The 15,866-nt window shown below is 41.9% G+C and overlaps 1 protein-coding gene across 1 annotated transcript in view; it reads left to right on the plus strand.

Moving 5' to 3' along the window:
* patj (PATJ crumbs cell polarity complex component) overlaps window positions 1–15,866 on the plus strand; it is a 364,256-nt gene that overhangs the window by 225,787 nt on the left and 122,603 nt on the right. The window contains exon 30 of the mRNA XM_078218535.1: window positions 5,851–6,047. Coding sequence (XP_078074661.1) covers window positions 5,851–6,047 — 197 coding nt within the window. The remainder of the gene's footprint in view (window positions 1–5,850; window positions 6,048–15,866) is intronic.

Here is a 15,866-nt window from a genome sequence, read left to right on the forward strand (position 1 = left end):
TCCGGGGTGGAATTTAATGCTCCCTTGCAAATGAGATCAAGGCAGCGGCAGGGGTAGGTGGGAGTATGTGTAATGGTGCAGGAAGGCATACCTTTCCTTCATGACTTGCCCAATTGAGTCCAGGCAGAAAGGGTCAAGAAAGAGGTCTGAAGACTAATTGAGCCCCTTAAGTATTCAACCAGCAGTAAGTGCATCCATCCCATGTGGACAAGCCACCCGTTGAACCCTAGGGGACATATCTACAGCATGGGCGAGGGGGAAGCCATTCCAATTTCTCAGGCACTCTGTTTCCAATAGAGGGACCTGCCTACAGCAAGGGTTGCATCCATGGGAAGACAACCCCTTTAAGTGATCATCTTCCCCGTATGTAAGTACCCTCCAGGCAGTTTTGTCTTATTAATGCTGAGTTATGAATAGTTTTGTACAATGAGCTGGTACCAAGAGAAATTGCAATTATATAAAGAGCTCCATTCCATCCCTGATTGTTTTAACCATTACCTACCTACTTCGCCCATTCATACATTAACCCACACTCATTGATTAAAAGACTTCCATTTTCATTTTTCATTTTCACTGTCACATTAATAAACGCCAGTGATGTTGCTTCATGAAAAGGGCCCGCAATGTTGTTGATAAAGCTGAAGGTCATTTTACCTCTGTTTGACTGTTGTAAGGAGCTTTTGGCTATTTTTGTGAAAATTAGAAAAAGTGAATTGCACTCCACTATCGGCCTGTGTGGTCGATTGAAAGCAAACATGAGTGACACAAAGAGCCCGCACTCCTAATTTAAGTAAAGCAAAAATCTGGCACCACCACTAGGCCACAATATCAAAATAGAGGGGAAAGGGGAATTTCTTCTATCAGAGGCCCATTCAGCATTCTCTTCCCAGTGAACAGTGGAGACTGGGTCATTGAATATATTCAACACTGAGTCGGACAAATTTTTTATTGACAGAAGAGTCGAAGGTAATGGGACCAGGTAGGAAAGCAGAATTAAAGCCACAATCAATTGAATGACAAAAAGACTTTTAACAGGCCAAATGGCTTACTCCTATTACTATTTCTTATGTTCTTAGTAGTTGCATTGCTGCCATTTTGAGTAAGGTTGTATTCTACAAACTGCTTCTTATCGGGTATTTCATACTATAAGGCTACTTTGCCTAAAAACATTTTTCTTTACGCTTGTAATTTGAGCTGATGCAAGTCTGTGTTTTCACCCAAATTCATAGCTCCATTAAATAGTTTGACATTGTAGGCGTTGTGGAATCTTTTGAGCTCAGATTTTGAGAGTCACGGTCAATACTCCTCTGAAATTGACAACTTCTGGAGTCTGCACGTACACAATTAAACACAAAAATCCAGAATTTGCATTGTGATTCGGTGCTGCTCCATAACGTGCACTATTGAAGTTTCTACAGGTGGAAAAGCACTGACCTGATCAGAATTACTATCTTATACCATAATATTGCTGTTAATAAATGCTGGGACCATTGCATCCTATTTTTTTTAAAGCATACTAGATCATAATTACTGGTGTAGAACCTCTGGAAAATTAATTTACTATTTATGTGACATCAATTTTTTTCCATTATGGTAAAAATCCCACACAGCTACCTTTCTGGGAAGGTTACAGCCTACATTTCTCATAACATCTAAAAAATCATATATAAGTCATGTAAAGTGCTTACAGTTATAAAAGCTACAATTCTTTTGTGTTACAGAAGCCTTACTAATGCATCTATTAATGAATTACTTAATCTTTAATCGTCTGGCAGTTAAGGCCATCTATTTGACTGGTTTGGCTGGTTTCTAATAATGCACGTTTAGTTTTTACAATGGCTTTTGTTAATTTAGCAAAAAATGCTAAATAACATTAATTAAGACTACAAAATGATAGTCACACTACAACTATTGATTTTAAAACTACCAACATACTTCACCACCGGAATCAGCTCTTTTGTCCATATTTAAACCAAGGCTGTAATGAGGCCAGGAGCTGAATGGCCCTTGTAAGACCTAAAGTGAACATCAGTGAGCAAGTTATTGTTTAGCAGGTGCCACTGGATAGCATTACTGATGACCCCTTCCATCACTTTACTGATGGGACAATAATTGGCTGGGTTGGATTTGTCCTGAACAGAACATAACTGGGCAAGTTTTCATATTGCCGGGTAATGCCAGTGTTATAGCTGAACTGGAAAAGCTTGGCAAGGGGCACAGCAAGTTCTGAAGCATACGTCTTCAGCACTACGGCTGGAGGATTGACAGAGTGTGGAGATGCCGGCGTTGGACTGGGGTAAACACAGTAAGAAGTTTAACAACACCAGACACACCTGAAGAAGGAGCTTGGAGCTCCGAAAGCTTGTGTGGCTTTTGCTACCAAATAAACCTGTTGGACTTTAACCTGGTGTTGTTAAACTTCTTACTGGATTGACAGAGCCCATAGACTCTGCAATATCCAGTGCCTTCAGTCGTTTTGTGATATCATGTGGAGTGAATCAATTTGGCTGAAAATTCACATTTGTGATGCTGAGGAACTCTGGAGAAGGCCAAGATGGACCATCCACTCAGCATTACTGGCTGAAGATTGTGGCAAATGGTTCAGCATTATCTTTTGTACTGATACACATGGCTCCTCCATCATTGAGGTTGGGATATTTGTGGAGCCTCCTCCTGCAATGAGTTGTTTAATAGTCCACCACCATTCATGGCAGGACTGCAGAGCTTAGATCTGATCCATTGGTTGTAGAATTGCTTAACTCTGTCTGTTACTGTTGCCATGCAAGTAGTCCTATGTTGTAGCTTAATCAGGTTGATACCTCATTTTTAGGGCATGTCCTCCTGCACTTTTCATTGAACCTTCATGACAGGCTTTGAGCAAGGACAAAGAAAGTGGAAGATGAGGTTGTAAGTGGTGAGGGGGAGAAAATAGGTTGGGAGGCAGGAAATATTAAATGACAAAAGGGATGCGAGTTTAAGTCAAAAAGAGATGTTGCATTTGTGAAGGTAATTCTTTTTTTTGGCAAGTCTTCATCCTAGGCGGCCTACAGTGTTCCAATGTGTTGCAAATGTTTAGTCCGTAACTGATATGTTTTACAATGTAACTTTTAGTTTTAGGAATTAAATGTTCACTGTAGATTAATGGAAGCATCTGGTTAAAAAAAATCTGATCACAAGCAGATGCACTTTTAGCAAGCCTGGAGTTAACTACGGTTAAAAGCTATCCTATGTTTGTCTTACAAGGACAGAGGGAGAGGTGTAAACAATAATTTATACTGATTGAACAATAACCTATTTCTGGCTCTCATGGTAGGGCCAGCGTATCTATCTTTAGGGGCGTAAAAGCAGCTAAAAGCTAGCAATTCTGGGAAAGACAGTCATGGAGTGCCATTAGCATTAGAAATTTATTACTACGGCTTATAGAACAGTTGTGTTGAAGGTAAAATAATTTATTTACATTTCTGTTTGAGAATGCCATGTTGTCATGGAGGTGGGCTATGTGGGTAGGGAATTATTTGTTTAATTTATCCATGATTGTTTGCTAACAAAAGCAAGCAAGTTTTTTGGAAGCAGACCGAGGCAGCATTGGACCAGGTATATACTGCAGCTCTCTAAGTTGGGAGAAAGAAAGAAATGCTAGTCATGTAGGCCGATAGTGAAGCTGTGAAAGTACAACCTACATCGACCACCGCATGTATTACAAGTGAGGCTCAATGACAGTTTGGATTTAGTAATGGAAAAACAGCTGGAAGATTTGTAGCTAGTAGAAGTGGTGCTTTGTAGCAGCAAGCAGTCAGTGATTAGTTTGAAAAGCTGCAGGAAGGTAGTTGGGCATTGGCTAGCAACCTGAACAAGGAGCTGAAGCATCCACAGTCATAAGGTATGTAAAGAAAAGGCAGAGGGTCAACCAAAATGCTAATGGAAGGCGTTCAGGAGCAGGGAGGAAGACTGGAAAGTTACTCTGCTCTGACCCATGGCAGGAAGGGAGCAGTGTCTCCATCAACAGCCTCCTTTCAATTATTCCCCCCCTGAACTCCCACAAGGTCTGACCCATGCAAATGTTTCCTCTGCCACCGGGCCTCTCTTTCAACCGCACCCCCCCCCCCCTCCTGCAAATTCACCCACCCCTCTGTCTCCCCCCTTTCACCTCAACTCTCTTCTCTGCCCTGAGACATCCCCCACTTACCTGGTCCAGGACTTAGACTCTGGGGTTGTTTGCAGATCCATTCCTGATCACTGCAGCTTCTGATGCTGCTGGGACCCAAGAGCTACCGGCCAGTCAGATTGGTGGGACTTCCTCCCGAGTGAGGAGCAGGACTCCCACCTCCAGTCAATTAGGTTTAAGGTAATTGGCAAAAGAAGCAATGGTAACATGAGGAAAACGGCAATTAGTGCTTATTGAAGCATTATTTGGCTCCGATTGTCAACTGTGGCACAGTTGGCAGCATATTTGCCTATGAGTTAGAAGATTAGGAGTTCAAATCGCAATTAGGACCGGAGTACAAAGACCGAAGCTGACATTCCAGTGTAGTACTGAGGAAGTGCTGCATTGTTAAATGGACAATCTTTTGAATAATGCACATGGCACATGGCATAACAACATGGACATGAAATTTTCTGAGTGACAGGAAGTACAGAGAAGATGATTTTTCATATGGAGGAATGCAAGTGGTGGAGTTCACCAGGGGTCAGTGTTGGGACTGCTACTCTTTCAATATATTATTGACCTAGACCTTGGTATGTCAATTTGGTGAATAATACAAAACTTGGAATCATGATGAACTGTGGGGAAGATATAGTCTTGAACTTCAAAAAAACATAGGTTGATAGAATGGGCAGGCATGTAGCAGGTTAAATTTAAGACAGAGAAGTGTGAAGTAATTTGTTATGTTAGGAAGAATACAGAGCAACAATCTAAAATAAAAGGTATAATTACAAAGGGGTTGCAGGAGCTAAGAGATTTGGGTGTAAATGTGCATGAGTCATTGAAGATGGCAGGACTGGTTGAAAGAGCTGTTAATAAAGCATATGACATCCTGGGCTTTGTTAATAGGGGCATAGAATATTTGTAAATAACACTGGTTTGGCCTCAAATTGAATATTGCACCCCATTGTGGGTGCCAGACTTTAGGAAGGATGTGACGGCATTGGAGAGAATGCAGAAACGATTCACGAGAATGGGTCCAGGCATAAGATTGGAATATTCGGGATAATTTTGCTTGGAGAAGCAAAGATTGAGAGATTTGATAGAAGTATTCAAAATTGTGAGCGGTTTGAACAGAGTAGATAGGGAATAAATGTTCTCATTGGTGGAAGAATTCAGAATCAGAGGGCACAGATTTAAGGTAATTGGTGAAAGAAGCAATAGTGACATGAGGTGAAACATTTTCACATAGGAAGTGCTTGGGATCTAGAATGCACTGCCGAAGAGTGTGATGGAAGCAGGAACAACTGAGGCTTTTAGAAGGGAATTAGAAAATTCTGAAAAGGAAGAATGTGTCAGACTAAAGGGAGAAGGCAGGGGAGTCATACAAGGTAAATTGCTTTGACAGAGTGCCAATGCAGACCATTCAGGCCGAATAACCTTCAGTGCTATAATGATTCTATGAAAATATATTATCTGGTCAATATCGCTGTTTGTGGGATCTTGCTGTGCATAGGTTTGACTGCCTCATTTCCTGATTAGAACAATGGCCACAGTTTAAAAGTATTTAATTAGCTATAAAGCACTTTGGGGTGTCCTGGGGTCATGAAATGTGCCACATAAATGTTTTGATAAATCATATATTCTTTTATTCACCTTGCTACAACTGAATATTGTCCACATCTTATATGTTTTGTTTGGTACAGAAAAGATCAGGCAGAAATATGGAGACCTGCCAGGAGATCTACACATTATTGAGCTTGAAAAGGATAAAAATGGTCTGGGACTCAGTCTTGCTGGCAACAAGGACAGATCACGTATGAGCATCTTTGTAGTTGGCATCAATCCTGATGGTTCTGCAGGAAAAGATGGGAGAATAAAGATTGGTGATGAACTTTTGGAAGTAAGTATTGATAATGTGGATATATATATATAATACAGATGTCACTTGCTCACCTGTTTTACTGAGTGCATGAAGTGAAAACTTAGGGTTAATCCTGTAGTGCGAAGCACAGAATAACCATGGATTGTTGCTCTCATGCTTGGTCTAACTGACTTGGGGAAAAGTGTACGAAAGGCATATTTTACTTTGTTGAGTAAAGCTTGATTGTCCAGCCAGAAGTGCAAGAAGCACACAGATTTCTTTACCAGCAAAATAGATTGCAATATATTCAGCTACCTTTGCATCTATCCTCAGAAATCCCTTTGCCATCAAGGCAATTCTGGAAGGCTGCTTCTTTTCCACCCCTCCCACAACATAGAATTAGACTGAACCAAAGTCACAAACAACACTCTGTAGCTATTAACTGTGATGGATTATTCTTCCCTATCTTTCTCAGCCGCTCTGAAGCCTATGGTCAACCACACCAACTTCATCGATTAATGACTGAGCTACCAACTCGGAAAGGAACTGTTGGACTTTCCCTGTCTAACATCCAATTTGAAATTGCCATTTGTATGTTAAAATTCCTCTCCCAAACAGGTGCCAATTAATAGGTCATCAGGGTCCTATTGATGTAATATAGCCCTGATTTGCATACATGTGCATAACTGCGACCCGATTTAGGTTATGTGATTAAAATGTTGGGCTTAATAGACAGATTAAAATCTGTCTATTTGCAGGAAAAAAAATCTTCCTTTGAAAGAATAAATGTTCATTTTCAAAGCTTCATTTGTTTAGTCGAGGTATAGAAGCACTCAGATGAAAAGTGATTCATAGAAACAACACAATAGTATCTTAATTGAGGAAGTGTTCAAGTCATTTCTTTTCTAATGAAATGTTTTTTTTGAATTTCAATGCATTTACTTAATGTTTGATCCTGAATAGTATTCATTGGAGCCAAAATGGGAAGATGATGATGTTAGGGATTTATTCAAGCTTAAGACTATCTGAAATCACCTCTTCATTCAGGTCACAATGCCTACAGGAAAAAATGGAAATGGATGCTTTTGTAAATTGATCAGACAGGAGAAGGAAAATTACTGTGATCTCTGTGCAACCCAAGTCCCTATGTACTCCTTAAATATTTTTGCTGAAAGTTCGCCACATTTTCTGCAGTGTTAGCTGAAGGAAGCAGAAAATATTCACTGCACCAGCTTAGGTGTGTTCACATTATAAATCTCTCATTTTGGCTGCTTACTGAATGCAAAATCAGATTGCTTGATGGTGACATTCACCAGGGGCTGGTCTGAACAATATAGCTTTTAGTGTGATCCATAAATAATTACAGTGAAAGCACATCCACATTTCCAGTTACTCAGGTCATTGTTCTTCAGATCAGGATTTAATGCGCCACACTGCGTCTATCTATATGAATGTGTTTATTATTTGCTAGCTTCACCCAATATTCAGATTTAAATTTAACAACTAATTTAAAATGTAATATGATCAGAAAGATTGGCAACTTATGCACTTCAGGTATATACAGAATCTTTGCCTCATGAGACAATGTTCAGCAAGATTTATGATTTACTTAGCTGTTTTATTACAATGAAATGTGTACCCTGATGTTACAGTTCTCATATATTGGTGGTGCTGTAATTAGATATGGATTTTTTCCTGACCCTGACCACCTCTGTTTGGCTCTCTTGAGGTTTTACACCTGAGAGTCGTCAAATTGTTGGCTTACCATTTAGTCATCAATTAAAGTTGATGGACCTATACGAACATTTTTTTGAAAAAGAAGACATAAATATGTTAAAAATCATTACAGACTGACATGTCATGGCTTATTTGTATTATCCTGTAGCAATGGAAACACTATGAAGTGTATTGTCTAAAGAATCTAGAAATCTTAATTTGACAAAGTGGTGAATATGTGAAGAACAAAGAAAACTGCAGCACAGGAACAGGTCCTTCGGCCCTCCAAGCCTGCGCTGACCATGCTGCCCAACTTACTAAAACCCTCTACCCTCTATATCCCTCTATTCCCATCCTATTCATGTATTTGTCAAGATGCCCCTTAAAAGCCACTACCATATCCGCTTCCACTACCTCCCCACAGCAGCGAGTTCCAGGCACCCACCACCCTCTGTGTAAAAAGATCTGCCTCGTACATCTCCTTTAAACCTTGCCCCTCACATCTTAAACCTGTGCTCCCTAGTAGTTGACTCTTCCACCCTGAGAAAAAGCTGCTGACTGTCCACCTCTGTCCATGCCTCTCATAATCTTGTAGACTTCTATCAGGTTGCCCCTCAACCTCCATCATTCTAGTGAGAACAAACCAAGTTTCTCCAACCTCTCCTCATAGCTAATGCCCTCCATACCAGGCAACATCCTGGTAAATCTTTTCTGTACCCTCTCCAAAGCCTCCACATCATTCTGGTAGTGTGGCGACCAGAATTGAACACTATTTTCCAAGTGCATCCTAACTAAGGTTCTATGAAGTTGCAACATGACTTGCCAATTTTTAAACTAAATGCCCTGGCCGATGAAGGCAAGCATGCCGTATGCCTTCTTGACTACCTTCTCCACCTGCATTGCCACTTTCAGTGACCTGTGCACCTGTACACTCAGACCCCTTTGCCTATCAATACTCTTAAGGGTTCTGCCATTTACTGTATATTTCCTATCTGTATTAGACCTTCCAAAATGCATTACCTCATATTTGTCTGGATTAAACTCCATCTGCCATCTCTCCACCCAAGTCTCCAACCGATCTATATCCTGCTGTATCCTCTGATGGTCCTCATTGCTATCTGCAAATCCACCAACCTTTGTGTCGTCCGCAAACTTACAAATCAAACCAGTTACATTTTCCTCCAAATCAGTTATTTATATATATATATATATATATATATATATTACAAACAGCAAAGGTCCCAGCACTGATCCCCGAGGAACGCAACTTGTCACAGTCCTCCATTCAGAAATGCACCCTTCCACTGCTACCCTCTGTCTTCTTTGACTGAGTCAGTTTTGTATCCACCTTGCCAGCTCACCTCTGATCTCATGTGACTTCACGTTCTGCACCTGCCTGCCATGAGGGCCCTTGTCAAAGGCCTTACTGAAGTCCATGTAGACAACATCCACTGCCCTACCCTCTTCAATCATCTTCGCCACTTCCTTGAAAAACTCGATCAAGTTGGTGAGACATGACCTCCCCTTCACAAAACCATATTGCCTCTCACTAATACGTCCACTTAATTCCAAGTGGGAATAAATCCTGTCTCGAAGAATCCTCTCCAATAATTTCCCTACCACTGATGTAAGGCTCACCGGCCTGTAATTACCTGGATTATTCTTGCTACCCTTCTTAAACAAAGGAACAACATTGGCTATTCTCCAATCCTCTAGGACCTCCCCTGTAGCCAGTGAGGATACAAAGATTTCTCTCAAGGCCCCAGCAATTTCCTCCCTTGCCTCTCTCAGTATTCTGGGGTATATCCCATCAGGCCCTGGGGACTTGTCTATGTTAATGTTTCTCAAGAAACATTACTTCCTCCTTTTTGATCTCAACATGACTCAAACTATCTACACACCCTTTCCCAGAGTCATCATCCACCAAGTCCTCTCTTTGCTGAATACTGACACAAAGTAATCATTTAATTGCTTGCCCATTTCCTCTGGCTCCACGCATAGATTCCCTCACTTGTCCTTGAGTGAGCCAACCCTCTTCCTGGCTACCCTTTTGCTCTTTATATATGTATAAAAAGCCTTGGGATTTTCCTTAATCCTGCTGGCCAATGCTTTTTCATGACCCCTTTTAGCCGTCCTTACTCCTTGCTTAAGTTTCTTTCTACTTTCCTTGTATTCCACACTTACTTCGTGTGTTCCCAGCCTCCTAACTTTGACAAATGCTTCCTTTTTCTCTTTGACTAGGCTCACAATATCTCTCGTTATCCAAGGTTCCCAAAACTTGCCATACTTATCCTTCATCCTTACAGGAATGTGCAGGTCCGGAATCCCTATCAACTTACACTTGAAAGCCTCCCACATGCCAGATGTTATTTGCCCTCAAACATCTGCCCCCAATCTACATTCTTCAGTTCCTGCCTAATATTGTTCCCCCAATTTAGCACTTAAACTTGAGGACGACACTTATCTTTATCCATCAGTACCTTAAAGCTTACTGAATTGTGGTCACTGTTCCCGAACTGTTCCCCTGCTGAAACATCGACCACCTGGCCGGGCTCATTCTCCAATACCAGGTCCAGTTTGGTCCCTTCCCTAGTTGGACTATCCACATACTGTTTCAAGAAGCCCTCCTGGATGCTCCTTACAAACTCTGCCCCATGCACGCCCCTCGCACTGAGTGAGTCCCAGTCAATATGGGGAAAGTTTAAATCTCCCATCACAACAACCCTGTTACTTTCACACCTTGCCAAAATCTGCCTACATATCTGTTCCTCTATCTCCCACTAGCAGTTGGGTGGCCTACAGTAAACCCCCAACATTGTGACTGCACCCTTCCTATTCCTGAGCTCTATCCATATTGCCTCGCTGTATGAGCCCTCCGAGGTGTCCTCCTGCAGTACAGCTGTGATATTCTCCTTAACCAGTAGTGCAACTCCCCCACCCCTTTTACATCCCACCTGAAACAACTGTATCCTGGAATGTTAAGCTGCCAATAATGGCAACAACATCATAGTTCCTAGTACTAATCCCCCCCCCCAAAACTGGTTTAAATCCTCCCGTGTGACACTAGCAAACCTCCTGGCCAGAACATTTATGCCCATCCACTTTAGATGCAACCCGTCCTCCTTGTACAGCTCCCACCTCCCCCGGAAGAGACCCCAATGGTCCAGATAACTGAAACCCCCCCTCCTACACCAACTGTTTAGCCACGTGTTGAGCTGCACTATGTTCCTATTCCTAGCCTCACTAGCACATGGCACAGGGAGTAATCCTGAGATTACAACCCTAGTAGTCCTGCTTTTTAACTTTCTACCTAACTCCCTAAACTGCTGCTGCAGGACCTTATCACTCTTCCTATCTATGTCGTTAGTACCAATATGTACCACGACCTCTGGCTATTCACCCTCTCCCTTCAGAAAGCTTTCTGCCCGTTCAGAGACATCCTGGACCCTGGCACCAGGGAGGCAACATACCATCCTGGAGTCTCTTTCACGTCCACAGAAGTGCCTATCTGTGCCCCTAACTATAGAGTCCCCTAAAACTATTGCTCTAGTGCTCTTTGTCCCTCCCTGCTTAACAACAGAGCCAGCCATGGTGTCACTGCTTTGGCTGCTGCTGCTGTTATCTCCTGATAGGCCATCCCCCCCAACAGTATCCAAAACAGTATACTTGTTAGAGAGGGGGCTGACCACAGGGGATTCCTGCACTGACTGCCTGCCCCTTCTAGTGGTCACCCATCTATCTGCCTGCACCTTGGGTGTGACCACATCTCTAAAGCTCCTATCTATGACACTTTTCGCCACCTTCATGCTCCTAAGTGCATCCGACTGCTGCTCCAACCTATCCATGCATTCTGTAAGGAGCTGCAATTGGGTGCACTTCCTGCAGACGTAGTTGTCCGAGACGCTGGAAGCGTTACGGATCTCCCACATCTCACAAGTGCAGCACTTAACCTCACTGACCGAAATTTCGAGCACCAATTAAATTATTTAAGAAAAATTATAAAACTCTTACCTTCACTTTTACCTTTTCACAGTGGCCTTTTTTTTTGTTTTTATTCCAATTCAATCAAATCAAGTCCAATTCAGAGTCTCAACAAGTTGAGACATTCCCGATCCAAGCTGACAAAACAGGGCTTTCACCTCCTGTCTTGGGCTTGATCTACGTGATCCAAGCTGATTGGAGTAGGCATAGCTCCTCCTCCAAGGCTTGATCTCATTTGCATCTTAGCCAAAAGGCCGAGAAGCGAGGAGGGAGGGAGGGAAACACTAATATAGTGTTTCAGGCTTACCACTCCTTGACACCAGATCTTTCGCTTCCCATTTCTTAGTAGATGTTGCTGGTCCGACTTCTCCCAGAATGCACCAGTAAAGTAAAAGAGGAAATAACTTTTTAAACTTGTATTTCTATCTTCAGTAAGAGATAAAATAGCATCATTTATTACAACCTAAGTATATAAAATTTCAGTCATATAAAATATGGAAATGCATTAACAAATATCAAATAATAATAAGAAAATCCTGTAGCCACAAATTGTCAAAAGAACATCCTGTGGTAAATGTTAGAAAGGAAAATGTGATTCTGGGCAACCCTGATGCTAGGCCCGCTCTCTATTACTTCACAGTACTCTACTCTCACTGGAGTCCTGACCCATCATCTTATATTTGTTGTTCTAAGTATAGTTGATAGCATTCTCATCTCTGAGTCAGATGGTTGTGGCTTCAATTCCCACCGCAGAGTATGCATAAATCAAGACTGGCGAAGGTGCGGTTTTCTGGATGAGGTGTTAAAGTGTGGCCCCATCTGCCCTGTCAGCTGGGCAAAAGAAAAGTCCCGTGGCACTATTTTGAAGAAGAACATTGGGTTATCCGTAGCCAATATTTATCCCTCAATCAACATTACAAAAAAACTTATCTGATCGTTATAACCTTGCTGCTAGTTTTCTTTTGGAAACTTGGTGTATGCAAATTAGCTGTTGTGTTTCCTACGTTGCGTAGGTGACTGCACTTCAAAAGTAACCCATTGGCTAGAAGGCACTTTGGGACACCCTGTGGTCATGAGAGGTGTTATATAAATGCATATTTTTTCTGGAGAAATACCCTAAAAAGATATTGGAGGCCCACAGTAATGAACACTAAAAAATACTGTTTTAAAAATAAGGTACTGGACTGGCTAATTGTCCAGGCTTACTATTCTTTACACCCTTGAGACTATTGTTTAAAAATAGCAAGATCCATCTTTCGACCAAAGACCAAAATCTTTAATAAGTTCACTTAACAAAAACAATTAATACATGTAATCAGTAGCTTAACTGAGCACGTAGAAAGCTTCAGTTAATAAAATTTGGCTGTATTTAACACTCCTCTTCAGCTAATGATTATTTGCCATATGAAGTTACAAACCACCCCAAAATTGACCATTGCTGATTTATCACAAATTTCAGAAACATCATAATTTCATCTGGGTACGAATGAACTACAATCAGTAGATCAGGCTGATTTCCTTAATTGTCAATATTTCTTAGCAGTTTTCAAAGTAGACATGTTCTGTCTGTGACACTTCCTTTCTGCTTTCTATGTGCCATCCCCGTCAACCAGACAAGCAATCTGTTTCTATAATTGCTGGAAGTGTTGTGTGGTGGTCTAAACATGAGTATTTTCTGATTGTTGTCTCCCTCGCCTGTGGGATTGTGTGTATTGTTTGTCCACTGCTCCATTACAATTGAGATCTGTAACTCCTCCAGGCCCCCCCAAAGAAGGTCCGAGCCTCTTCTGTCCTGTGTTCTCTCTCTCCCTCTCCCTCTCCCCCTCCCCCCCCCCCCCCCCCCCCCCCCCCCCCCGCAATATTTGTGCTCTTGGACTTGGCATCTGCTGTTGCTGGCCAGCTGCCACTTTCTGCTGGAAATGGCTAAGCACCTGACTGGCACATTCAAATGAGGCATGTCAGTTAAAATCCTCTGATTCTCACTCCCACTCGAATTGCCAACTGCTCTCGCTGGCTTCCAGCCAGGAGTTAAAATGAGCTCTCCACTTTCAGAAAGGTAAAAAAAATACCAATCAACACTTCTGAAATGAACCAGTCACCATCTCTGTTTGCTAAATAACCATCGACCAGCAACTAGCAAGCACCAGAAATCCTGAAGAATCAAAGATTTTTAAACTAGTTGCAATCACTCTTGGTTTTGAGCCAGCCCAGTTTATATCCATATAAATATGATTCATAACATCACAGGCACAGAAAACCTCCCCTTCTCCTCACCCTATACCCATTACAACACTGCTGTCGTTAGTGGTCTGTTTTCAAGCAATCCTTCAAATAATTCACATTATCCACACAAACATTTCTTGTGCTATTGTGTAGAAACAAAATCCTATGGAGACGTAAACCTTTGTCAAACTCTTTAACAGAGTGGAAGGCTCATGCTGTCAATTATTAATGTAGCCTAATGCAAACATGCTCGGTACAATAAGGTTAGCCATATGGTACTCTTGCTCTTCGGATACATTTTCTTCATTTAAGCACCTCGCTATCTTCTACATCCCAAATTCTCTTTTAGAATGCTTGTCGCCTACTAGACTCCAAAAATCTCCCTGTTCTTAGAAGTTGTAACCTACAATTAAATTATCATCTCCATGCTCCTGTTTTTAATTAACTTTACATCACATAAGCTTCCCAATAGTGACCCCTTCAGTCTCACCATTTCAACTCTTGAGGTTTCAACCATGCATAAAAGGCTATCTGACACTTCGTCTTTGCATTTTTACCATCCACATTTAACTCTGTCTTTTCAACCGTTGTACCCTCATTTTCTGTTCCTGGAAAAGAGCTTACCCTGTTTCCTCAGCAATATGCTCCTGAATTTCCAACTCCCCTTCTCACCCAATACCAATTACAGCATTGCTATAATTAGTGGCCTGTTTAATCATTCCTTCATTTCTGCTTTTGATGTCCTTATCCCTACCAATACATTTGCTTATTTCTTTCCCTGGCATTTCCAGTGGTACTTACCCTCGCAACTTCAAGTTGAGGTCTACAGATCTTGAGTGTACCAGGCGCACAACTGTTGTTTTTAACCGCTATCAGATTTGTGTTAACCATATTGAATATACTCTGCCTTGCTCTCTTTGATCATGCCAAAACATTGAATATATTCAAGAGGCAGCTAGATGTAGCATTTGGGGCAAATGGGATCAAAGGTTATGGAGAAAAAGCAGGATTAGGCTATTGAATTGGACAATCAGCCATGACCGTGATGAATGGCGGAGCAGGCTCTAAGAGCCAAATGGCCGCCTCCTGCTCCTATCTTCTATGTTCTATGTAAGTCATCTTCCTCCTATCCCCGGAGCATGCTACTGGTCAATAACTTCCTAAACGCTTTTTATCCACACGCACTGTCTCGTCAAGCCCTTTTGACTCAGTGGTATCCCACATTGCCTCTTGAGTCAGAAAATTGTGTGTTCAAATCCCACTCTTGCATTTGAAGCATAATCTAGGCTGACACTTGAGTGCAGAGGGGTGTTGCAAAGTTGAAGGAGCTGGCTTTCAGATGAGATGGAAGACAGAAGAACTGTCTGTTTATTTCGAAACATGTAAAATATCCATAGTTTTTTTTAAAAGGAAGAGCATAGTTCTCTTGATGATCTAATCGATATTTATGTTTCAACTGATCCCACCAAAACAGATAAACTGGTCATTTGTTTTACTGCTTTTTATGGGACTTCATAGAAATCATAGAAACCCTACAGTACAGAAAGAGGCCATTCGGCCCATCGAGTCTGCACCGACCACAATCCCACCCAGGCCCTACCCCCATATCCCTACATATTTTACCCACTAATCCCTCTAACCTACGCATCTCAGGACACTAAGGGGCAATTTTAGCATGGCCAATCAACCTAACCCGCACATCTTTGGACTGTGGGAGGAAACCGGAGCACCCGGAGGAAACCCACGCAGACACAAGGAGAATGTACAAACTCCACACAGACAGTGACCTGAGCCGGGAATCGAACCCAGGTCCCTGGAGCTGTGAAGCAGCAGTGCTAACCACTGTGCTACCGTGCCGCCCATTGCTGTGTTTCAATTGGCTGCCAGACTTGCCTACAAGTGGCTGCATTTCAGAAAGTATTCCATTTACTATCATTT

The sequence above is a fragment of the Mustelus asterias genome, chromosome 8 (genome assembly GCF_964213995.1).
Source record: "Mustelus asterias chromosome 8, sMusAst1.hap1.1, whole genome shotgun sequence".
In the NCBI taxonomy this organism is placed as follows: domain Eukaryota; kingdom Metazoa; phylum Chordata; class Chondrichthyes; order Carcharhiniformes; family Triakidae; genus Mustelus; species Mustelus asterias.